Source organism: Heterodontus francisci, chromosome 6 (assembly GCF_036365525.1).
Source record: "Heterodontus francisci isolate sHetFra1 chromosome 6, sHetFra1.hap1, whole genome shotgun sequence".
Lineage (NCBI taxonomy): Eukaryota > Metazoa > Chordata > Chondrichthyes > Heterodontiformes > Heterodontidae > Heterodontus > Heterodontus francisci.
This window is the reverse complement of record NC_090376.1, coordinates 92,790,722-92,817,860: the sequence shown is the minus strand read 5'-3', so window position 1 is coordinate 92,817,860 and position 27,139 is coordinate 92,790,722. Positions and strand designations below refer to the sequence as shown.

Genomic DNA, 27,139 nt, shown 5'->3' with positions numbered 1-27,139 from the left:
ATTCTGCAGAGATGCTGTAGCACTGTGTGCCCGGATGATTGTAAACCTGTTTGTAATTAAGATGGCATTTTACTATAAAGGTACAAACCAGTAGCTTAGTGCCATTGCAGAACTTCACGTTGCCCCGTATCCCCATTCTACAGTATACATGCTGATAATTTCCAGCGGATAAGGGTTCTGTACTGGGGGAATACCACTACACTTCCTCCCAATTAATAAATGCTACTTTCTCCTGCAATGACAACAAACATGTTCATTAAGTGTGCTTCTGCCATCATGTATGGTCCAGTACTATTTCTATCAGCAAACTAGCTAAACTAATCCCACCTCAATGCCAATATTGTTCTCTCCGGTTCTTACAGCATTTACTGTTACCTAAACTTGTGTATATCTTATTTGCAACTTCAATATGTCCATATATGTATACTCATAAAAATGTGCTTAATTTTCAATGCATGTCTTTATCTACCTATTGTAGTATTTGATAAAATTAAGGCACTTTAACTGCTATCAGATCACAGCTATGTAATTATGTATAAAAGCACATGAAACTTAAAGGTACGTCCTTATAGAGGACCCTTTACATTTCTTGTCGGAGGTAATAAAATTCCTTGCACATTTTTACAGTTCTCTCAAATTGCAATGCGTATGCCACATGCATTTGCCATCTCTGTGATTATTTCACACACCTGGTAAACCCATTGTTTGTTACTTACCTTTTGACCTAAGAGCAAAGAAGCAGGCATCATCACGCTAAATCCCTTAATGCTGCATCCAAAATCATTTTGCAGACTGCACAGTTGGATTAATGTACATCTCATGCCAGTTAAGAGGCTTGTTAACTCATCAATAGATGGCTCAGCAACCTAATGCAATAGCATTTTGGACAGCACCTCCACGGTGGATGCATTGTAATGAAGCACATGTAACCAAAAATATTTGTCAAAAATAGTGCATTCTTGAGGATTAAAAAAATTAGCACAAAAATATTTATCCATTTTTATGTCAAAATAGGAATTTCTATTTCCAAGAGTTTTATTTACAAAATTTAGCCAGTTCACTATAAAAAATAAATTAATTGTTACTAATTAGCACAATCAAATCCAGGAAATACAAACCAGGACATGGCACAAAAATAATTTACTGCATAGCATAAATAAAATCCTTCCATGAATCAATTGTCTTACAAAATTGCCACAAATTTTGGCTAACATTGCTGCATTAATGCATCTTCCTTCAGAAATCTAGAGGTGGAATTTTAGGTGGAAGCCAGGCAGAACAGGAGTTAAAATGGAGCATATCATTTTCCTGCTCCATTTCTGCCCAAGGTGCCCACCTAGATCAGGCAGGAGTCTCCTACATTAATGCAAATCAGGGTCCTATGATGTACATAGGACTCTGACAGCAATTTAACTTCCTTCTATGCAGGGCACCCACTGCAGCCACCATCCTCAGTGAAACCTGAGATGCCAGAAGAATCATATTCTGTAATGTAAGTATCATGTTAGACCCCCACCTGCCAAGAATGAGGCATATTAATTGTGTCATATGAAAATTGAGTTGAAAACTGTTGCTGAAGTGAAGAAAGGACTTGTTAAAAAATCTCTAAGCCCTTGGCTGGAAAAACATTTTTTGCATACCAACAGCCAGTGCTTGGAAGGAAATTCCCTGCTCCAATTTAACCCACAATGGACTTTGAGCAGCAGGTATTGTGTGTAAGAAGAGACATTCCAGGGTCGGCTAAGACCAGAGAATCCACAAACAGACGTGGTCAGACCAGCTAGTCACATGACTAACCTGCTTGGCAACCTGAGTTTTTCTGAATTGTACAAACAGTTTGAACTTAGAGTGTCTGTTTGCTCCTGGACTGAAAAGACCTTTTCTGGCTGGCTCGCCACAGCCTCTCCTATCTGCTTCCATCTCTTTCTCACAGAACTCCAAATCCACTAAAGACACATGAAACCTCAAGAGAGAAAGATCTCCTACAGCGAACAACGTTTAAGAAGACTACTGGGCCCCAACGAAGAGCAAGATCTACCTACAGTCAAGGACTCTGCAGTGAGCTCAAAGAACCGTAACAAAAACCCTCTTCAGAGATTCTCTCAAACTTTTCCACTTTATTTTCTTCTGCTCTTTTTTTTCTCCAACTGCATGTGTATATTGTGTATGCATGCCAGCGTGGGTGCGTCATGTATCCAGAGGAGTTTAAGTTTAATAAGTTTCAACCTTTCTTCTTTAAACCTAAGAAAACCTGTTTGTGCTGGTTTCTTTGCCTTATAATTGGAAAGCGGTGAACAAGGATTCACCAAAGAGGAAATAAAAACACGATGTTTTAAAAATTAAACCCTGTTATGGTAAGACCAGGTGAAGGCTGAGAGGGAACCCTAGCCCCTTTTTCTCACCAGGTCATAACAGAAATTTGGGGGCTACCATCCTGGATTTTACCCATAGACAAACGAGAGAAATTGGAAGTGGGAAGCCAAATTGTTTCCAATCAAAAAAGAGCAAGATTTCAATACAGGTTTTCTTGTGGTTGTGTGTGCTTAAATACTAACATGTCTGTGACTGAAGCTAGTAGCTCCCCAAGCCAGGGTGAAGTAACTTGGGATAAGTTAAAAGCACTGTCTATGGAGGAGTTGAGAAAAATGGCTGAGCAGTGTGGGATCACTGTACTTGGCAGGCTAGAAAGTTTGAACTCCTAAGACTAGTGGCCAACCATTTTTCCCTTGAATCTAGGGAAGCAGATGCAGTGTGAGAAGTAGACCCCAACAGGGTACCCAAGCTACAATTGGAACAGGGGAAACTTAAATTAGAGGGAAAAGAAAGGGAGAGCTTTCCAGCAGGAATGTGAAGAAAAAGAGAGAGGTGAGAGGGAAAGAAAGACAGGAGAAGGAATGAGAGAGAGAGAAAGAATATTTCAGAAGTATGTGAAGAGAGAGAGCTAAAGCGGCTTGAGTTAACTAGGGGGTGACAGAGTAACCCCAGTGAAAACATGGTCAGTAGGGAAGAGCGTAATTCAGGGCTGTGTACAGAATTGTTAAAACTAGTTCAACTAATCCCAAAATTCAATGAGGAAGATGTAGAAGTTGTTTTGTGTCCTTTGAGAAACTGGCAAGGCAGCTAAAATGGCCAGCTGAGACCTGGTCTCTTTTGTTACAAAGCAAGCTATCCAGAAAAGGCAGTGAAGTTTATTCCTTGTTGCCAGATGAAAGTTCATCAAATTATGAACTGACAAAAAATGCTATCCTAGGGGCATATGAATTAGTACCCGAAGCCTATCGCCAAAAGTTTAGAACCCTCAAGAAGCAAACTTATCTGGAGTTTGAAAGAAGTAAGAAGCTGGCTTTTGACCAGTGGCTGAGGGCTCCTAAAGTACAGCTCAGCTATGAGAATCTCAGGGAAGTAATTCTGTTAGAGGGATTTAACACTCTCTCCCACTCCATAAAGACACATGTAGAGGATCAGTGGATTCAAAGAACCCGGCAAGCGGCAGTTCTCGCTGATGAGTTTGCTTTTTATTTATGAGTCAGTTTCCCAGGGGAGAACCTTTCCTAGTCACACCCACAAATCCGAAAAGGACATAGGGTGGGAATGTGATAGGAGCCCAAGCAGTCCTGGGAGAGAAAGAAAAGTAGGAGACACATGGGGTCATCCTCTAGTCAAAAAGGAAGGTGCTGTGGGCAGGAGCGAGACCTGGACACCTATGTGCTTCCATTGTAATAAAGCCAGGCATTTAAAAGCTGACTGCTGGAAACTCAGCGGAAAACCTGTCTGGTTAATCAGGGTGCACCCGTTCAGTGAAGACAAGGGCCTAATGGAAAGCACAGCAGAACAAACTGTGGCTTTAACTGCAGAAAGAGTGAGACCCAGGAAGCTTTTGGCTGCAAGTACAGGAAAATTTAATAGGATTCCTGAAGGTTATCAGGGTTTTGTGTTTGAAGAGAAAGTAACCTCATACCCCTCGAGTGGGGCAAGCAAGCGCACAGTGATTATCAGGGACACAGGGGTCAGTAAATCTCTTTTACTGGAAAATGGCCTGATCTTTCCCCAAGAGAGTGCAGTGAACACCAGAATGTTGGTGAATGATATTGGAGGGCAGTGTATGCCTGTACTGTACACCAGGTACACTTGGAGTGCAACCTAGTTTCGGGACCGGTGACCATAAGGATTGTCCCTAGTTTGCCTGTGGAAGGGATTGACCTGCTCCTGGGTAATGATCTGGGGGGCGGGGGGGGGAAGAGGGGGGGCAGGTTTGGGAGTGTAGGTGGCAGCCCCCCCAGGGCTGAAAGAAAGACCGCAGGAGGTCAGAGAAACAGAGCAGTGTCAGGAGATGGTCTCCTGCTGTTTCCCTGAATGTGTAATGGATCAGGCCATGATCAAACCAGCTCTCCCAGAGGAGACTGAATTGGCACTGCAGGCAGATGACAATGAGTTCTGTCTGTCCGAGATTTTCTTTGGGAAGTTCGAAGTCCCAGGGAGTGAATTAAATACATTTTCCCTAGCTGAGGCTCAGTGAGCCGACCCAGCATTGAAAGAGTTAGCACAGGCTGCCCAGTCTGAAAGTGGAGCAGAGGGAGTCCCTGATTGCTACTATTTAAAGAATGAGGTACGGATGAGGAAATGGAGTTCTCCTCACAGACCTGACAGCAAGGAGTGAACAGTGGTTCACCAATTAGTGGTGCCGCAGAGGTACATATTAAGAATGGAAATATTAAGAATGGCCCACGAGACTACAGTGGTTGTATATGCTCGTATACAAAAGACCAAAGTCTGTATAAGACAGCAGTTTGACTGGCCAAAATTCCACAAAGATGTGGTGGACTACTGCAGGAGCTGTCACATGTGCCAGGTTGAGGGGAAATCTCAACCTGCAGTGAAACCTGCACCCCTAAGACCTGTACCAGTGTTAGGAGGACCCTCCAGCAGAACTCGGAACTCCAAATCTACTGAAGACACATGAACCCCAAGAGAGAAAGGTCTCCTACAGCAAACAAGGTTTAAGAATACTGGGCCCAAATGAAGAGCGAGATCTACCTACAATCAAGGACTCTGCAGTGAGCTCGGAAAACGGTAACAAAAATCCTCTTCAGAGATTGCCTCAAATTTTTCCACTTTATTTTCTTCTGCTCTTTTCTGTCTCTATCTGCATGTGTGTATGGGCGCATTGTGTATCCGTAGGCGTTAACCAAATTAGAGTTTAAGTTTAATAAATTTCAACCTTTGAACCTAAGAAAACCTGTTTGTGCTGGTTTCTTTGCCTTATAATTGAAAAACGGTGAACAAGGATTCACCAAGGGGGAGCTAAAAACACAATGTTCAAAAAATTAAACCCTGTTACGGTAAGACCAGGTGAAGGCTGAAAGGGAAACCGAGACCTCTTTCTTACATGGTTATAACAGTAAGCATTAAGCATTCTTTTTTGGGGGCTCTTAGCAGTAGTGCTCATTGGGGTCCCCAAAAAAATGCCTCGGTCCCTGTTGTCCTGGGCTTTCCCCCCGCCCCCATCCTCCACCCTACTCTTTCTCACCGCAAGACCCTGACGAAATCCCTCTCAGGGATTGTGCCAGCAGGCAGCCTCTAGGATGCCTGATTTTCAACTGCTGGCCACCTGCCTCTTCCCACTGACTGGGCAGATGGCTGTCAAGATATAAATGAGGCCCAACAGTTAAAGTTAGCTGGGCCTCCTGCTGCCGCTCCTGGGCAAGTTGTATGCTCATCCAGCCAGCTTCCAAAGCAGGATTTCAAATTCACCCTTTTGGAGTTTGTGGGATCAAAATCATCTTCAGTTGTCTAACACCAGGCATGTTAAACAAGATAGTTCTTCCACCTTAAATCAAGGTGTTTTGTACATATTGAGATTATGGGGCATATTTTCCTGCTGGGCATGATATACACTGTTCTCAAAGGCCTATCACTGACCCCAGCCAATTTCCTGGGATCAGTGTCATTTAAATATGTTCAGCAGTTTCACATGGAACCTCTCCCAAAGTCAGGGAGCATGATTCGCGAGGGGAAGGAAATCACAGCACCAGAGCTCTGGTGTTTTCCGTAGTTTCATGAGCTGACTACCTCTGGTGCAGCCAAAGTGGAATCATGATTGATCACATTCCCTTACGGATTTTCAAATATAAATTTCCCATCCTACGCCATAACAACAGTATGCAACCGTAACGCATGTGGTGTCCCTATCTCTCAGCATTGCTTTGGCACAAATAATGGGGAATGTGTCTTATGGTATATTCCTGTCATTTGAAACCCATTTTAATAGATGGGCAGATGCATGGGATGCCCTCTATCACTTCCGGTGGAAGCTCCCAGAAGTGGCAGCCCACCTGCCACCGATCTCAAAATCTGTTGAAAAGGGAGAGAAAAACTGTCCCTTGCATTTTCCTGCTTCTTCCAAATGTTCTGCATTAGTAAGTAAAATAATTAGTCTACACAGGTAATTTGACCAATTTGTATCATGATAAGGCCCAGGTTAACCATACTATTTTAGACATGCTTAAATAATTATTGTTAGATGATTCTAAGGAGAATAAGGTGGAGTACATGTGGCACCAGCTAAGTCGATATATCATGGGAGGAAGTCATGTGATAGCCTTACCATATCAAAGAGATAAGGTTCCATGCCATTGGGAGTACAGGCTTTTAAACTATGGGATCTTTATCTGGATAAGTTGAGTTGCTGTAAACTCCAGGTGAGTAATCTGTCAACTTAAAACTTTTAAGCTCACTGAAGTACTAATGCAAGATGATTTAGTGACTTGTAAAGCTAATGCAGCTGGTATGCTTTTGATAAGCTCTACGTACTGTGCACATAACGGTGCATATGTTGTCAGTTTCACTATTACATCACTAACAAGGGCATTTCTCTTTAACCTTTTACTTGTGTATTTACAGGATTCCGGAATTTGCACATAGATGATCAAATGACTCTCATACAGTATTCTTGGATGGGCTTGATGGCATTTGCAATGGGATGGCGATCATATAAACATGTCAAAGGAAAAATGCTGTATTTTGCTCCAGATCTGATATTCAATGAGTGAGTAGATACATCCTTCCAGTCGATGAAAACATTGTACTAATTTAGTGTAATGGTGTTCATGATGCTAGTTGGTGTTTATTTCCAAACAAGTTACACATTGAAGGGCCAATGTACTAGTCTTGTTGCAATGGTAATGCTGCTATACTGTGCAGGTGTATCATGCGAATAGTGTGGCAGGCCCAACCTTGCTTGAGTTCATGGAGTCAGGGCATTTAAATCAGTTGACTGTAATTTCTGCTTGCATTGGCCCATGCACATGCAGAATTATTGAATTGTGGGTACGATATCCAAAAAGGGGTGCCAGAAAAAGTTAAATGAATACAGCCCCTTAAAGGCAGGTGGCAGCACAACAGGGCAAAAATTCTTTAGAAAGGTCGAAAATAATTTGAAAAAATTGTCAACTTTTCCCATGCTATATGTGGGAAAGAGCCAAAGGCAAGGGTAAACAAACCTGATGTAGAGCAACTTGCAGAGTAGTCCGCATCTATCCCCTGTTTAATGGTTGATAAAGTGGTCATAATGCTTTATGAGGTGAGCGTGAGGAGGGTTTGCCTGTTTTATACTCCAGTCATCTACTGTACAAGACAGCAATGCATCATGCCTGGCAGAAATTGGCAGCCAGGCTTAATGCTGTGTGCAGTACCTACAGACCTTGGGGAGAAAATGGTATAAATTAAGGACCCTAGCAAGCTGAAACTACCCAACTGCGTACCACCAGCCAGGTAGATAACTCCAAATTAAATACTACAAAATGTTGCCTGTTGACGTGTTTTGCATTTACCGATCACCCGAGTCAATCCCTTGCACAACCTTACATACAGTTCTTTCAATACATCTTAGATGACACAGCAAAACAAGCATGATTATCCATGAATATCCAGAATAGCCTTCTGATTGGCTACATTCCAGCCCTTAGTGACCCCTTTTCACATTGCGAAACAGAATAATGAGCTTTTCTTGGACAACTACCTCATGCAGTTCAATGGCAAAAGAGATGTTGTATGAAACATCAGTTGCCTCTTTGTTACATGTATAAACAGCTCATAAATTCATTGCAGTGCTCATCAGGAGTGAGTCATAATAGTTGAGGTCAACAGTGACCTTGCAAACCACTGGCAGTGTCATCCTTATGTTACAAGTTGTCTTCATGTGTCTTGCTGTAGATGACAAAAACTCTCTAACTGCTCTCCTGTTGAGGCATTTGTCCTCCGTCAGTTATGAGAAGGTATGTCAAGGTATGCAAATATGATCATCTGCTTCTGATCTTCCTGATATTTCTTCTTTCATCAATTACACAATGCAGTATTGAAATACTTCATTAATGAACCTATCTCACAGAGTAAAAGAACCCTGGATAATGTATATGCCTTTCTCAAAAAATAAATGTTAATGTTCATGTAGGTTGTTGTTCAAAAGGAACAGTAAATGTTGTAAAGAAAACAAAGTCTGTGGCAACTTAAGAGCTCCTTTGTCCATGTAATTTCCCTTGCTTCCATTTCAATTTAGCACACAAGGAAACAAGAACAATCATGGGGCAAATCCCACATAATTGTGCCACGTATTCACGTACATCAAATCTGAGGCTTTCGTGAAGCTGAAGCATGAAATGGACACAAAGATTTAGCACAGAAATTTGCAGCCCTTCTCTGATCCTCCTGTGCATTTCCTTGCCTGGTGCATAGCATTGCTGATTCTACTTCTGATTATCACTGCACCTTAAATGAAAAAAATTTCCAGTGATTGAAGAGACTTAGTAAGTTGTACCTCAAAAAGCAATTGTGGCACAGTGGCGCAGTGGTTAGCACCGCAGCCTCACAGCTCCAGAGACCCGGGTTCAATTCTGTGTACTGCCTGTGCGGACTTTGCAAGTTCTCCCTGTGCCCATGTGGGTTTTCGCTGGGTGCTCCGGTTTCCTCCCACAGCCAAAGACTTGCAGGTTGATAGGTAAATTGGCCATTATAAATTGACCCTGGTATAGGTAGGTGGTAGGAGAAGGTGGGGATGTGGTAGGAATATAGGATTAGTATAAAATGGGTGGTTGATGGTTGGCACAGACTCGGTGGGCTGAAGGGCCTGTTTCAGTGCTGTATCTCTAAATAAAAAAAAAATTTCTTCAGCATGTTCCATATGTGATAGTTGCATTTCCATAGTAAAGCAGGGTCCAGTGCATTTCATAGCATCAGGTCCTTCTTCTACTTAGCAATCTTGAACACACTCCTGCTCCTCCTGACCCCACAGAGAAAGTTAAAAAAAATTAAGAACAACTTTTTGGGCCTCTTCTGGCCCCATTCATCCTCACTAGTCGGTTGGCCTTGCAGGAAACACATTGCCATTTTCCACTAAGGGCTACCAAGTAAAAATTGCAGTTAGGCCTCGATGACGTCTTCAGGACTAACATGTATGTGTTTAAAAGGACTATGTGGGTTTTGGCTGGGTGTCCTTGCCACCTGCTTAGAAAAACAGGTTAAAATATTAAACTGTTAGCTCCAAGCAGCTCCAGGACAGGTAAATAATTTTACTGATTTTAACTGCCCAGCCACCTGGGCAAGTAAGGTTAAAATCATCCTCTCTGCCTTGAGGAGGCTTCAGATGGCCTTAGAAGGCCCCTATACTCCATGGCTTGTGGAATCCATCACAATAGCCAGATGTAGTGAAAGCTCCTAGACTGACAGTTCAATGACTCCAGAAATCTCTGCAAAAACATTCTTTCCTTATCTGTCTTCTTGGATCTTGAGTCTCATTGTCGGTCAGTCCTCAGAAAAGGGATAAGGGTTAGGATATAGTTAGGATTCCAAGTGCATGTCAGATTATTTTCTGCACAGTATTCTGCAGATAAAGTTCATTTGCCAATCTGGTGGCAGTAAGTGAAGGAGTGGTGAATGAACAAGCAGAAAAGTTGTGCCATATCCTCCTCTGTGAGGAGGTCTCCAGATGTCTCATCTCTTGCTTCATCCATTTTGACAAGCAAAGGTTTTCTTTGCCTATCTCTTTACAAGGGTTGCGAGCCTTGGGTTTGAGGGGCAGCTTCTCTCTTGTTATGATCAGCATTCTACTGTGAGTAGAATCAGGTAAAGAACTGACATTGGCAAAATCGCTTTCTGCCTGTGCAATGTATCAACCTGTTGGTTATAGTGTATATGATGACGGGAACAAGCATCATAATCCGATTGGAAACGGAAGGATTTGTAAGAGGAGCAGCTTTCATACATGTCAAGTACCAAGTCTAGCAACCGTCTTAAATAAGTCTGTGAAGATGTAGCATGCAGGTATCTTGTCGGGCACTGACTGGGCTTGGCATTTGTTGTTTCCCACATTTAATATTCCGAAGGGCAAACACATTCACATGGCTACAAAACACAATGCCCTACTAAAAGATGAGTATTCCTGTATATTTGTAAAGTAGGTGAACAGTTGTTAGAATGGTGTACATTTTCCTGATGTGACACTCAGCCAAGCTTACTGTGAAGTGTTAACAACCATTGCAAGGCAACATTGTAAAATGCAGCACACTAACTTCAACATTCTTCAGAGACCAGCAAGTTTTTTTACTTAAAGCAAATGCAAAATACTGCAGATATTGAAAATCTGAAATGAAAACAGAAAATAATGGAAACACTCAGCAAGTCAGGCAACATCTGTGGAGAGAGAGATATAGTGCTGGATTTTAATCAGAAGCCACAGGTCCCAATATCTGGACCGGAAGCGGGTGTGGCTTCCGCTCGGGTGATCAGCGGCTAGCCACATGCCATCAGCGGTAGCCGGCCAATTAAGAGTAATGAGGCATGGGGCCGTACAATGAAGTGGACATTGGTGGGCATGGAGGCGGCAACAGCAGCATCAGCTGATGCCATGGCAGGTGCTGGCACCAGCACCATGTTTAAAGGGCTGCCAGCCCTGCATTTAATATACACTTTTCCACTGCAAGGAATTCTTCAAGGAAGAGAGGCAACACAACCATGGCAGAAGGAAGACCCCGGATAGTCCCATGGTTTAACGATGCCTCCCTCCAGGCTGCAAGGGAAAGGCGGGTGATCCTCTTCCCCAGGGATGGGAGGAGAGACCGATCCATCTGACCTGACCAAGCAAGGCTGGCTGCGGATAGCGGAGGAGGTCAGCTGCCGTAGGGCCACCCCTAGGACCTAGATCTAGTGCAGCAAATGGCTAAACGACCTTGTCTGGACCACAAAAGTGAATACCTCATAAACCCTTGACCTTTTAGGCCTTGCATGTGTCAGAATGGGAGGTGCAGTGGAGAGGGAGTACCCACCCAGTTGTGGGCAAAGGGTCAAGGCATAAAGAGATAATGCCTATGGCGTAGTTAAATAGCACTGAAAGGTGCCCATCAGTCATTGAAGATCCCCACAGAGTCCCTGGAAAGGGGCCACATGCAGGAATCATCTGTGTGCCCCCATCATTGACTGTTGGACTGCTAACAGCATAGATCTTGGGCTTGTCCCCATTGAGACACCACCAGCATTCATCTTTGTGTTGTCAGGAGAAGATAACACACAATCACAGAGAATGGACCAAGACTGGCAATGGACTGCCACATCTCCATGTACTGAGCGCAATGGAGGAGGTGGCCATGCAGCTGGCATGGCCACAAGGCGGACAGTCTTTAGTGGACGGAGGGACACGGGCGTCTTCCCAAGACTGTGAGTAAGAATGTCTTGGGGCCCAAGCGTCCAGTTTTGGTCACCACACTTTAGGAAGGATGTCCTTTAGAGGGTGCAGAGGAGATTTACCAGAATAGTTCCATGGATGTGGGATTTTAGTTCCAAGGTTATTTTGGAAGAGCTGGGTTTGTTCTCCTGAGAACAAAGAATATTGAGGGGAGATTTAATAGAAGTGTACAAGATTATGAACGGCTTAGATAAGTTAGACAAGGAAAAGCTGTTCCCATTAACTAATGGTATAAGGACTAGGGGACACAGAGTGGAGGTTTTGGGCAAGAGATCCATGGGGAATATGAGGAAGAACTTATTTACGCAGCGGGTGACAATGACCTGGAACTCACTATCCACAAGGGTGATGGAAGCAGAGACAATCAATGACTTCAAAAGGAAATTGGATGGACACTTGAAGGAAATAGATTTGAAGGGATTAAGTTGGGGAGTGGACCTGACTGGATAGCTCCATGGAGAGTTGGCATGGACTTGATGGGTCAAATGGCCTCCTTCTGTGTCATAAATGACTCTGTGACTATGAGAGGTCAGGCCCATGCTGAGCCGTAGGCTGATGATGTGCCTCTGGTGTCGCCAGCATCACAGGAAATGCTCCAGCTGCAGTGAGAGGTCAGGCAACACCTAGTAGAGATGCCAAAGGCTATGTATGCACAAGTCCAGATGATGGAGGAGTCCATCCAGGTCTTGAGTGCTGTAATGTCTGTGACTGGTGCACACGTAGCATCCTCCATTGAGGCACTAGCAGCTCTCATGGAGACCCACATCCAGCAGAGCACTCTGTCAGCAGGATATTCTTGCAGACCTGCACCCTCATCATGACCATGAGCTCAAGGCAGCAGTGGCAAGGAAAGAGGGGGACGAGGCACCTGGAGTCACCACCAGGTCTTTCACCCTCTCGGGTCAGCAGAGAGGCACAAGTGTACCTTTACAAGGGAGGTGGGGTGGCTGTCCCTGCATCTGGGGGCTCCTCTCAGGGCACTCCTGGTGTGGGCAGCAGTTCCTCTACCCCTTTGCCAGTGATAACAGACCCTTTGTCATCCCTGATGGCAGAGGGTGGTACTATTACTTTGCAGGAGGCCCTCAGCGTGCCAGGGCCTTCCAGGCTTCAGGCATTCCAGAGGACGACCACCAAGGACATCCCTAGCCAAGGAGCAGCCTCAACTTCAGCTGACGGCACAGGGAGAGCACCTTGTAAGAGCACATGCAAAATAATTAAGAAGAGCACCTAGAAGCACTTGGGATTCACTGGTAAATGTGTAGCGTAAAAAGAAAGGGTAGCATTTGTTGTCAAGGATAATAAAGATATGCCTCTATCTCACAAGATCTCCTTCCTCTTATTTATGGCGGTTGGGGCTTCAATTTAACCTTGATTCTCTCAAGGGGCTTGAGGCGAGGGATCTTGCTGCGAGGGGTCAAGTCTTGAGATCTATGAGCTATACACCTGAGCACTGGGTGATGGGTTACTAAAGGAAGGAAGGCAACACGAAGGCTGCATAAAGGTAAGGCTTTATTAGTCAACCTGCAACTGGTAGTGAGGATCATAGGAAACGTGAATGTATAAGGATGTTGCGAGCCTTCCTTGCACGTATCTCATGGCATGTTTCCTGTTGTCCTTGGGGGTCCCCCATCTAGCCATGTTTGTCTAGCTTCCTCCTCCACATCCTCGTTGTTTGAGAAGGCATCATGTTCCTCGGTATCCTCACTGGCCAATGCCTCCCCGCTCTGTAGCGCCAGGTTGTGCAGTGCACAGCAGACCACCATGATGTATGAGACCCTCACCAGGGCAAACTGAAGGGCTCTACCGGAACAAGCTGCGCACCTGAATCTCATCTTGAGTAGACCAATGGCCTGCTCGATGGTTGCTCTCGTTGTCCTATGGCAGGTATTATACCTCTGTTCTGCATCTGTGCATGGGTTCCTCACAGGCATCAGTGGCCATGTCCTCAGTGGATAGCCCTTGTCTCCAAAGATCCATCCCTGAAGGCATGTGGGGGTCCGGAAAAGCTCTGGCACCTGGGGCTGCCTTAAAAGATAGGCATCGTGGTAACTTCCTGCGACACATGCACAGGCTGCAGGATCCATTAATGGTTTTCACAGACAAGTTGTACACTGAGCGAGTGGAACCCCTTCCTGTTGATGAGGGCCACTGGCTGGTGTTCAGGAGCCTTTATGGCCATATGCATGCAGTTGATGATACCCTGCAGCTGGGGGAATCCAGAATGGCCCCGAACCCGATGGCCCTCTCAGCTTGACAGTTGGGATCTGTGTGGAAGCGCACATAGTCGGTGGCCCTCCTGAAAAGGGCATTGATGACCCCCTTGATGCACTGATGGACCGCTGGCTATGAAATCGCACACATGTTCCCAGTGGATTCCTGGAAAGACCCAGAGGTTTAAAAGTTCAGTGCCAATGGTGAACATCAGTGCTACTGGCATCAGATGTCCACCAAGTCCCCTAGGGCTCAGCTCGCCTTGCATCATAACACATAGGTCAGTGACGGCCTCCCTGGAGAGGTGGATTCTTTGTTGGCATTGCATCTTGGTAATTGTAGATAGTTGAGTCACGACCTGTAGACCCTCTCCGGAGGATAGCTTCTTCTGCATGGAGGAGGCTGCTGTATTCCCACTCTGCACACTTCTGCATTGTCAGGAGGCTGATGCTGACCCTGCTGTGAGCTCACAGGTCACTGCTGTGCTGCTGCAGGTGCCTGGACCTCCCTCCCGCTCTACTGCATCTCCTCCTCAATGAGATCCCCAAAGCCGGGATGAATGATGCCCATGATAGGTGGCCTCTCCCTAAGTTCAAGGCCTTCACTGACAATGGAAATCCCCACCCCCCCTCCTTTCCCCCACTTGTCACCTCTGACAAGGTGGCACTTGCCCAATGGAACCCTGGTATGGCTCCGCCACAGTGCTGAGACCTTTGCCCCCACTCCTCAGGTGATTTCCAATGCCCTCCCTTCTCCACCCTGCCTGGCAGTTGGTGCTTTCTCTCCTGATGGCCTCCCTTTGTAGCTAACTCCATGTTGCCTGCTTCAACTAGGCGAGGCTCTGAAGCCCTGTGATTCCCGAATTCCATTAGTAAGAGTGAAAACGGAGAATAAAATCTCTGTCAATAGGCCTTTCAACTACCTTAATTGCCTGCCCACTGCGTAAATGTCAGATCTCCACCCTCCATCGATATATTTGGGATGGGATGTCACAACATTGGACTTCCGGTCCAACGTCTCCAATCACCATTTTATGCCCCCCACTCCACCTCTGTTTCCATGTCCAAGGTCCAAATAAAATTCATATGAACATACTCATTAGGAGCAGGAGTAGTATGCTAGGCCTCTTGAGCCTGCTCCGCCATTCAATAAGATCATGGCTGATCTGATTGTAACCTCAACATTACATTCCTGCCTACCCCCAATAACCTTTCACCCTATTGCTTATCTAGAATCTATCCTCCTTTGCCTTAAAAATATTTAGACTCTGCTTTTAATGCCTTGTAAGAGAGTTCCAAAGACTCATGACTCTCTGAGAGAAAAAATTTCTCCTCATCTGATGAAAGGTTACTGATCTGAAATGTTAACACTGCTTCCCTCTCCACAGGTGCTGCCAGACCTGCTGAGTATTTCCAGCATTTTCTGTTTTTATTTCAAATTTCTTCTCATCACTTTCTTAAATGGGCGACCCCTTATTCTTAAACAGAGACCTCTAGTTCTAGATTCTCCCACAAGAGGAAACATCCTTTCCACATCCACCCTGTCAAGATCCCTGAGAATCTTATATGTTTCAGTCAAGTCGCCTCTTACTATTCTAAACTCCAGCGGATACAAGCCTAGCCTGTTCAACCTTTCCTCATAAGACAACCCGCCCATCCCAGGTATTAGTCTAGTAAACCTTCTCTGAAATGCTTCTAACGTATTTACATCCTTCCTTAAATAAGGAGACCAGTACTGTACACAGTACTCCAGATGTAGTCTCATCAATGCCCTGTATAGCTGAAGCATAACCCCCCTACCGTTGTATTCAATTCCCGTTGCAATGGATGATAGCAGTCAAGAGCAATGTAGGCCCACTAAAAGCTGAAAATGGAGATTTTGTCATTGATAATGGGGAAATGGCAGACACGTTGAACAATTACTTTGCCTCAGTATTTACAATTGAAAAGGAGGATAACTTGCTGGAAGTCCCAAAAAAATTACTGGCCGATAGGGGACAGGGACTTAATACAATTAACGTAAGTAAAACATCAGAAACAAGGAAATTACTGGAACTAAAGAGTGAGAAATCCCCAGGACCTGACAGTTTCCATCCGAGGGTGATAAAGGAAGTAGGGGAGCACATTGTAGATGCCCTAACTATAGTCTTTCAGAATTCCCTAGATTCAGGAGTGGTCCCTCTGGATTGGAAAGTTGCACATGTCACTCCACTTTTTAAGAAGGGTGAAATGGGGAACCAAGGAAATTAGAGACCAATTAGCCTGACATCTGTGGTGGGCAAGTTGCTGGAGTCTATAATCAAGGATAGGGTGACTGAACACATCGAAAAATTTGAGTTAATCAGGGACAGCCAGCATGGATTCATGATGGGAAGGTCATGCCTGACAAATCTCATTGAATTTTTTGAAGAGGTGACTAAGGTAGTGGACAGGGGAATGTCTATGGATGTTATTTATATGGATTTCCAGAAGGAATTTGATAAAGTCCCACATAAGAGACTGTTAACTAAGGTAGAAGCCCATGGAGTTGAGGGCAAATTATTGACATGGTTAGAAAGTTGGTTGAGTGATGAGAGAGTGGGGATAATGGGTAAGTACTCCGATTGGCAGGATGTGACTAGTGGTGTCCTGCAGGGATCTGTGTTGGGGCCTCAATTATTCACATTATTCATTAACGACTTGGATGATGGCATAGTAAGTCATATATTCAAATTTGCTGATGATACAAAGTTAGGCGGCATTGTAGACAGTCTAGATGATATCATAAAATTGCAAAGAGATATTGACAGACTAGGTGAGTGGGCAAAACTGTAGCAGATGGATTTCAATGCGGGCAAGGGTGAGATTAACCATTTTGGACCAAAAAAGGATAGAGCAGGGTACTTTCTAAATGGGAAGAGGTTAAGTACAGTGGATGTCCAAAGAGACTTGAGGGTTCAAGTGCATAGATCTTTAAAATGCCACGAGCAAGTGTAGAAAATAATCAAAAAGGCTAATGGAATGCTAGCCTTTATATCTAGAGGAATGGAGTATAGAGACACAGAGGTTATGCTGCAGCTGTACAAAACCCTGGTTAGACCCCACTTGGAGTACTGTGAGCAGTTCTGGGCACCACACCTTAGGAAGAATATATTGGCCTTGGAGGGAGTGCAACGTAGGTTTACAAGAATGATACCTAGACTACAGGAGTTAAGTTACAAGGAGAGATTACACAAATTAGGCCTGTTTTCGCCAGAATTTAGAAGGTTAAGGGGTGATCTGATCGAAGTCTTCAAGATATTAACAGGAAAAGACAGGCTAGATAAAGATGCACTATTTCCACTGGTTGGAGATTCTAAAACTAGGGGGCATAGTCTAAAAATTAGGACCAAACCGTTCAGGAGAGATGTTAGGAAGCACTTCTTCACGCAAAGGGTGGTCGAGGTTTGGAACTGTCTCCCACAAACAGCAGTTGAAGCTAGAACAGTTGTTAATTTTAAATCTGCGATAGATAGATTTTTGTTAAGCAAAGAAAGTAAGGAATATGGGCCAAAGGCAGGTATATGGAGTTAGGCCACAGATCAGCCATGATCTCATTGAATGGTGGGACAGGCTCGAGGGGCTGAATGGCCTACTCCTGTTCCTATCTTCCTATACTTTCCTAATTACTTGCTGTACCTGCATACTAACCTTTTGCGATTCATACAGGAGGAGACCCAGATCCCTCTGCATCTCAGAGCTCTGCACTCTCTCACCATTGAGGTAATATGCTTCTTTTTTATTCTTCCTTCCAAAATGGACAATTTCACATTTTCCCACATTTTACTCTATTTGCCAGATTTTTGCCCACTCACTTAACCTATCTATATCTCTTTGTAGCCTCCTTATGTTCTCTTCACAACTTACTTTCCTACCTATCTTTGTGTCATCAGCAAATTTAGCAACCATACCTTCAGTCCCTTCATCCAAGTCATTTATATAAATTGTAAAAAGTTGAGGCCCCAGAACTGATCCCTGTGGCATACCACTCGTTCCATCTTGCCAACCAGAAAATGACCCATTTATGTCTACTCTTTGTTCCTGTTAGCTAACCAATCTTCTATCCTTGCCAAAATGTTACATCCAACACCATGAGCTTTTATTTTCCGCAATAACCTTTGATGTGGCAACTTATCAAATGCCTTCTGGAAATCTAAGTAGAGTACATCCACAGCACATGTTACTTCTGCAAAGAACTCCAATAAGTCAGTTAAACATGATTTCCCTTTCACAAAGCCATGTTGACTCTGCCTGATTACCATGAATTTTTCTAAAGGCCCTGCTATAACGTCTTTCATAATAGCTTCTAACATTTTCCCTATGACTGATGTTAAGCTAATTGGCCTGTATAGTTTCCTGCTTTCTGTCTCCCTCCCTCCCTATTTGAATAAAGGAGTTACATTGGCTATTTTCCACTCAAATGGAACCTTCCCGGAATCTAGCAAATTTTGGGAATTTTAGCCCATAGCATTAGGGCAGGAATTTTATCTTGGCGATGGGGGCCTTGACCTCTGGCAAAATCGTCGGCGAGAGCCCCGCACCTCCTCCTCTGGGGAAGACCCGCCGAATCAAGTGTCAGTTATGCACTTAAGTGGACAGCGGGGCAATTGGGATCAAGGGCCCCAGTGGTGGAAGTGTCGCCTGCTGAGAGCTGTCGGCCAGTCAGAGGCTGGCAACTCTTTATCTGAGCAACGCCACCACAAAAGTGGTTGCTCCTGCCAGTTGAGCACTCACCTGAAGCCCTGGAACTATGCCATGGGTAAGTCAGGGCGGGAGGGATTTCGCGGGGTCGGGGTTGCAGGGGAGTGGGTGTATAGCGGTTGGCAGCAAGGGCAGGGGCTGGCTCTCAGCAGGCCCCCCCGCCCCCCTTTCCGATGCTGGGTCCCTCATTCAGGCACTGTGCCTTTTAACGAGGGACACCCTCCTCCCCACCGACCCCAGAACCAGCAAGCAACCCACGCAGGTTTGCTTGACATGCTCCCCGTTTGGCAACAGGTCCATCTGCCTCTGGGCTAAATCTGGCAGTGGGATGAGGCCCTTAATTGGGCATTAATTGCCTGTTTAAGGGCCTCAATTGGTGGTGGGGCGGGAAGGCCGTTCACAGGCTTAATTTGCATGGAGGTGGGAAGTTGGCAGGCCCCCCCCCCCCCCCCCCAATCCCGCCACTATCTGGCCCAATTATATGCTCTGTCTCCCTCCAAACCCAACACTGGGCGAGCATAAAATCCCCCCAGTGTTTTAGTTTGATGACCTTTCATCAGAACTCTGGGATTTCCTTTTTACCAGATGCAAGGATTGGTGCAGATAAGGCAGTGTTCATTCTTTAAGCCACCTTCTTCCAGTCTGCTGTGGTGCTGTGCTTCACTGGAAAATGCCACTCTGCTTGATAAAGCTTTGCACTTCTGCAGCAGGGACCTCCAAGGGGTTGCCATGTAGAATGGAGTTCTGTTTAGCAATTTGCTGGAACATGCCTTTCACTCAGTAGCAGGACAGGTTTAAGTCTTTCAAAGCTGCTGGCACTGGATAACCTACTCCTTGACCCTAATGTGCTCCCTGCATGTGATGCATGATTTATTGGCAGCACCACAATACAGTGCAAGGTGAACTTATAACATTGAAGGTTCAGAAAGTGCCCAAAGATCAGAAGTCTTTTTGCAATTGCATCAGGCTTGCGATTATCAGCTGAAATAGATTTGCACAGCAGAATACATTATCACAAAGAAAGGCCAATTTTCTGAATGTTAGGTCCTAGTACAGAGTCTTGCCCATGGATGGAAAATCATAGAAGCATATTCTGCACCAGAAGCAAGCATTTGGAATAAGAACAGAAAATGCTGGAAATACTCAGCGGGTCTGGCACCAACTGTGAAGAGAAAAACAAAGTTAACGTTTCAGATTGATGTCCTTTCATTAGAACATTTGGACATCACTAACATTCAGTAGTATATGGCTGAGTAAGTGAATGTTATAACATTGCAGGAAAAATGAATTTATTTAGATTTGTGTCTAGTAGATTTGAATTTAGATTTGTATCAGAGCAAGTGTTCTTAGTGGATAGTTTATGCATTGGTTAAATTCCAGTGGTATCCCTATGCATATTTGGGGTCTCCAAGTCTTGGTTATTCACGCCTGTGTCTCTATGGGGAAAGAGTATAAATTCTCTATCAGGCAAAAACAATCCTCAGCAGCTAGTTTTCAAGTGTTAAATATGATGATGGCTTTTCATGCACATCAGGCACTTGACTGACCAAAAAAGAATTGCAATCCTGGTTTGGATTTTGAGACAGTCCATATAAATTGATCCAATTAAATGATCTATCCACATTTCTACCATTGGATGGAATAAAGCATTTTTTATTTTTGGTTTGTTCATGGAATGTGGGCATTGCTGGCAGGGCCAGCATTTATTATTCATCCCTAATTGCCCTTGAGAAGGTGGTGGTGTTTTGTAGATGGTGCAAAGGCTTTGGGGAGTCAGGAGGAGAGTTACTGTCATCAGAATTCCCGGCCCCTGACCTGCTCTTGCAGCCACTGTATTTATATGGCTAGTCCAGTTAAGTTTCTGGTCAATGGTAAATTCCAGGTTCTTGAAAGTGGGGGATTCAGAGTCAGTAATGCTGTTGAATGTCTTGGGGAGATGGTTAGATTCTCTATTGTTGGAGATGGTCATTGGCTAGAATTTGTGTGGCATGAATGCTACTTGTCACTGATCAGCCCAAGCCTGAATGTCATCCAGATCTTGCTGCATGCGGGTACAGACTGCTCCATTATCTGAGGAATTGTGAATGGTACTGAACACTGCAATCATCAGTGAACATCCCCACTTCTGACCTTATGATGGAAGGAAGGTCATTGATGAAGCAGCTGAAGATGGTTGGCGCTAAGTCACTATCCTGAGGAACTTGTGCAGTGATGTGTTAGGGCTGAGATGATTTGCCAACAATCACAGCCATTTTCCTTTCTCCTAGGTATGACCTTAGCCAGTGGAGAGTTTTCCCCCGATTCTCATTGACCTCAGTATTACTAGGGCTCCTTGATGCCACACTCGGTCAAATGTTGCCTTGATGTCAATGGAAGTTACTCTTACCTCACCTCTGGAATTCTGCTCTTTTGTCCATGTTTGGACAAAGGCTGTAATGAGGTCTGGAGCTGAGTGGTTCTGGTGAAACCCAAACTGAGCATTGGTTAGCATATTATTGGTAAGTGCTGCTTTATAGCACTATCAACGACACCTTCCATCACTTTGCTGATGATTAAGAATGGACTGATGGGGCGATAATTGGCTGGATTAGATTTGTCCTGCTGTTTGTTGACAAAACATACCTGGTCAATTTTCCCCTTTGTCGGGTTGGTGCCAGTGTTGTAGCTGTACTGAAATAGCTTGGCTAGGGGTGCGGCTAGTTTTGGAGCACAAGTCTTCAGCACTACAGGTGGGATGTTTTCAGGGGCTATAGCCTTTGCTGTATCCAGTGCCTTCAGCGTTTCTTGATATTGTGTGGAGTGAATCAAATTGGCTCACGATTGGCATCAGTAAAACTGCAGACCTCAGGAGGAGGTCGAGATACTTGATACTTTTTGTTGAAGATAATTGCAAATGTTTCAGCCTCGTCTTTTGAACTAGCATACTGGGCTCCCCCATCATAGAGGATGTGGATGTTCATGGAGCCTCCTTCTCCTGTTAATTGTTTAATTGTCCACCACCATTCATGGCTGGATGTGACAGGACTGCAGAACTTTGAACTGATCTGTTAGTTGAGGCATCACTTAGCTCTGTGTATTACATGCTGCTTCCACTTCTTAGCATTCGTGCACTCTGGTGTTGTAGCTTCACCAGGTTAACACCTGAATTTTTAGGAATGTGTCGTGCTGCTTCTGGCATGCTCTTCTGCATTCCTTATTGAACCAGGGGTGATCACCTGGCTTGATACTAATGGCAGAGTGTGGGATATGCTGGGCCATGACGTTACAGATTGTGGTTAAATACAATTCTGCTGCTGATGGCCCACAGCATCCCATGGATGCCAGTTTTGAGCTGCTGGATCTGATTTGAATCTATCTCATTTAGCACACTGGTAGAGTCACACAGTATGGTGGAGGGTGCCCTCAGTGTGAAGCTAGGACTTTTCCCCACAAGGACTGTGTAGTGGTCACTCCTTCCAATGCTGTCATGGACAAATGCATCTGCGACAGGTAGATTGGTGAGGATGAGGTCAGGTAGGTTTTCCCTCTTGTTGGTCCTCTTGCCACCTGCCGCAGGCCCAATATGGCAGATATGTCCTTCAGGATTCGGCCAGCTCAGTCAGTGGTGGTGCTACCAGCCACTCTTGATGATGGGCATTGAAGTCCCTCACCCAGGGTACATTCTGTGCCCTTGCCACACTCAGTGCTTCTTCTAAGTGATATTCAACATGGAGGAGTACTGATTCATCAGCGGAGGATGGCGGTGGGGTGGTGGTGGTGGGGGGTGGTTGCCATTGGTGGTAATCAGAAAGAGCTTTCCTTGCCCATGTTTGACTTGATACCATGAGACTTTATGGAGTCTGGAATCAATGTTGAGGACCCCAGGGGCACACCCTTACAACTGTGTAATACTGTACTGCCACCTCTGGTGGGTCTGTCCTGCTGGTGAGACAGGACCAGGTATGGTGATGGAGGAGTCTGGGACATTGGCTAAAAGGTTTGATTATGTGGCTATGACTGTCAGGCTGTTGCTTGACTAGACTAATGGGATACTCTCCCAATTTTGGCACAAGTCCCCAGATGCTAGTCAGGAGGCCTTTGCAGCGTCGCCTGGGCTGGGTGTGCCTTTATTGTGTCTGGTGCCTAGGTCGCTGAAACCAGGTGGTCTGTCTGATTTTATTCTTATTAGACATTTTGTAGAAGTTTGATACAACTGAGAGGCTTACCAGGCCATTTCAGAGGGGGGTTGTTACATCTTCTTGTTGTTTTCTGGTTCCCAGATGTTGGAAATAATCACACTTTAAACTTGGAAAGGCTGAAGTCTTTTTTTAATCATTCATCTACCATGCTGTCTGAGGTAGGACTGGTGAAACTGTTTTTTTGTTACATATCCATGACTCTCCAGTGCAGCCGTGAAGATGGCCCCACTAGAACACTTACACATAACAACTAGTTCCTAGCACTTTACAGACAGTATAACAATATATAACAGGGGTTAAGAGTAAACCACATTGATCTGGTTCTGGAATCACATGTAGGCCAGACTGGGTAAAGACAGCAGATTTCCTTCCCTAAAGACATTCGTAAACCAGATGAGTTTGTACAACAACAGGGTAGTTTCATTGTTACTGGTACTTGCTTTTTATTCCAGATTTATTTAATTAATTGAATTTAAATTCCCCAGCCACCTTGGTGAGATTTGAACTCATGTCTCAGGTTAATTCATTCAGTTCCCTGTATTACTAGTCCAATAACACAACTACTGTGCCACCATTCCCAATATAATATTAACTAAATGTCATTTAATTGTGAGCTCACCTCAAATATATCAAAGAATATAATTTGGTTTATTGTTTACAACTATTTTATATGACTATCCTTTGCAGGAAACATTAATACAATCATCAATATAATCATACCAATAATTTAGCTTCAAAATTACAATAACACTGCTGAATTCAACTTATAACTCAGTTATGCATGGGAGTATTACAAACTTAGCTTGTTCAACACAACATAATATATTCACTTTCAAGAATCACGTTACGTACTTAACAATGTTAGCCCTTTGTAGTATGTAAGGTAATGTAACAGAACAAAAGGTTTAAAGAGGAATGCCCACCACATTCTCAAGGCAACTAGGAATGGGGGTTTATTACTGATCTTGCCAGCAATGTCCACATCCTGAGAATGTATTTTTTTTTTAAATTAGATTTAAAATCAAGTAGCAATCATGTTTCCATTTAAGTCTGCAGTTTGGATGAATTTGGTATCGTGACATTGAGGTTGTCTACGTTTCCTGTTTTGGAGAATTTCTGGCTGGAAGAGAGTGGGAAATGTGTCTCAGAACCATCCTGCTGGCTCTACAATCTCTGCTGCCACTTCTAGGATTTTTTCCAGAAGAAGCAGAGGGGAGATAAGGAGTATTTCTTTTATGCAGCTAGTTATTATGATCTGGAATGCAATGCGTTTAAGAATGGTGAAAGCTGATTCAGTAGTAACTTTCAAAAAAGAATAGGATATATATTTGAAAAGTGAACATGCTATGGGAAAGAGCAGGGGAGTTGACCTAATTGGATAACTCTTTCAAAGCTCTGTCACCAGCACAATGATTAGAATGGTCTCCTTTCATGCTGTATGATTCTATGAAGTGACTGGAGGTGATGAATAAGCTGGCCCAGATGCAAATGGAAGTTTAATTGAAAGCAGAAAAAAGTAGCATTTATATGATGCTTGTCCCATCCTCAGCATGTCCCAAAGCACATCACAGCACAGTGGATTACTTTAGAAGTGCAGTCACTCTTATTTTTTTGTAGACAAATGCGGCAGCCAACTTGCATGCTGAAAAGTCCCACAAACAGCAGTGGGATAAAAGGCTAAGTAATCTGCTTTTTAGTGCAGTTGGTTGAAGGAGATAAATGTTTGCCAGAAGAATGCCCCTCCACTACTTCGAATAACTCTATGGCATTTTTTAACATCCACCTGTATAGGCAGACTGATCAGTACTGCATTGACTTACCAGCCTATATCATGTGCTTGAGTCCTGCAGTAGACCTTAAATTGATGATCTGCTCACACAGAGAGTGCTACCACTGAACTAAACTGACATTCATCCAACATTTCTGTCATTAAGGAATGGCGTTGCTTAAGCAAGTTCAGAAATGAAAGGACCATCTTCTCTATATGACCTAGCGACTTAAAATATATGTTTTTAATGTCTTCAGTTGACATCACCAGCCATGTTAATCTCCAGCAGGAGGCAGTGTTATTTTCTTTTTTTTTTAAATTCATTTTCATGGGATGTGAGTGTCGCTGGCAAGGCCAGCATTTGTTGCCCATCCTTAATTGCCCTTGAACAGATGCTGGTGAACCGCCTTCTTGAACCGCCCCAGTCCATCTGGTGTAGGAACACCCACAGTGCTGTTAGGGAGGGAGTTCCAGAATTTTGACCCAGCGACAGTGAATGAACGGCCGTATAGTTCCAAGTCAGGATGATGTGTGGCTTGGAGGGGAACTTGTAGGTAGTGGTGTTCCCATGCTTCTGCTGCCCTTCTAGATGATAGAGGTTGTGGGTTGGAAGGTACTGTCAGAGGAGGCTTGGCAAGTTGTTGCAGTATATCTTGTAGCTGGTACACATTGCTGCCATTGTGCGCCAATGGTGGAGGGAGTGAATGTTTAAGATTGTGGATGGGGTGCCGATCAAGCAGGCTGCTTTGTCCTGGATGGTGTTGAGTTCTTGAGTGTTGTTGGAGCAGCACCCATCCAGGCAAGTGGAGAGTATTCCATCACACTCCTGAATTGTGCCTTGTAGATAGTGGACAGGCATTGAGGAGTCAGGAGGTGAGTTACTGCAGAATTTCCAGCCTCTGACTTGCTCCTGTAGCCAGAGTATTTATATGAATGATCCAGTTAATTTTCTGGTCAATGGTAACCCTCAGGATTTTAATGCTGGGGCATTCAGCATTGATGTTGCCATTGAATGTCAAGGGGAGATGGCTAGGAACACAAAACATTGGAGCAGGAGTAAGCCATTCAGCCCATCGAGCCTGCCCACCATTCAATGTGATCATGGCTAGATTCTCCCTTGTTGGAGATGGTTGTTGCCTGGCACTTGAGTGATGCAAATGTTACTTGCCACTTATCAGCCCAAGCCTGGATGTTGTCCAGGTATTGCTGCATGTGGACATGGGCTGCTTCAGTATCTGAAGAGTCACAAATGGTGCTGAACATTGTGCAATCATCAGTGAACATCCCCACTTCTGACCTTATGATGTAGGGAAGGTCATTGATGAAGCAGTTGAAGATGATTGGGTCCAGGACACAACCCTGAGGAACTCCTGCAGCAATGTCCTGGGGCTTAGATGTTTGGCCTCCAACAACCACAACAATCTTCCTTTGTGCTAGGTATGACTCCAACCAGTGGAGAGTTTTCCCCTGATTCCTACTGACTTCAATATTGTTAGGGCTCCTTGGTGCTACACTCCGTCAAATGCTACTTTGATGTTAAGGGACAGCATTCTCATCTCACCTCTGGAGTTCAGATCTTTTGTCCATGTCTGAACCAATGCTGTAATAAGGTTATGATCCATGTGTGCCTGACGGAACCCAAACTGAACATCGGCAAACAGGTTATTGCTGTGTAAGTGCCTCTTGATAGCACTGTCGATGATCCCTTTCATCACTTTATGATGGTCAAGAATAGACTGATGGGGCGGTAATTGGCCAGTTTGTATTTGTCCGGCTTTTTGTGGACAGGAGATACCTGGGCAATTTTTCACATTGTCGGGAAGATGCCTGTGTTGTAGCTGTACAGGAACAGCTTGTCTAGGGGCACGGTTAATTCTGGAGCACAATTCTTCAGCCTCTTTTTTTTATTCGTTCATGGGATGCGGGCATCGCTGGCTAGGCCAGCATTTATTGCTCATCCCTAAATGTCTTTGAGAAGGTTGTGGTGAGCTGCCTTCATGAACTGCTGCAGGCCTTAGGGTCTAGGTACCCCCACAGTGCTGTTAGGAAGGGAGTTCCAGGATTTTGAACCAGTGATAGTGAAAGAACGGCGATATATTTCCAAGTCAGGATGGTGTGTGGCTAGAGGGGAACTTGCAGGTAGTGGTGGTGTTCCCATGCATCTGCTGCGCTTGTCCTGCTTGGTGGTACAGGTCGTGAGTTTGGAAGGTGCTGTCGAAGGAGCCTTGGTGAGTTGCTGCAGTGTATCTAGTATATAGTACACACTGCTGCCACTGTGCGTCGTTGATGGAGGGAGTGACTGTTGAAGGTGGTGAATGGGGTGACAATCAAGCGGGCTGCTTTGTCCTGGATGGTGTTGAGCTTCTTGAGTGTTTTTGGAGCTGCATCTATCCATCGCACTCCTGACTTGTGCCTTGTAGATGGTGGACAGGCTTTGGGGAGACAGGAGGTGAGTTGCTCGTAGCAGAATTCCGAGCATGACCTGACTTGTAGCCACATTATTCATGTGGCTAGTCCAGTTCAGTTTCTGGTC

At 44.6% G+C, this 27,139-nt stretch overlaps 1 protein-coding gene across 1 annotated transcript in view; it reads left to right on the top strand.

Moving 5' to 3' along the window:
- The window catches only part of LOC137371443 (progesterone receptor-like), a 386,043-nt gene that overhangs the window by 301,546 nt on the left and 57,358 nt on the right, over positions 1–27,139 (top strand). Inside the window, exon 6 of the mRNA XM_068034058.1 lies at positions 6,901–7,045. Within this exon, the coding sequence (XP_067890159.1) occupies positions 6,901–7,045 (145 nt within the window). The remainder of the gene's footprint in view (positions 1–6,900; positions 7,046–27,139) is intronic.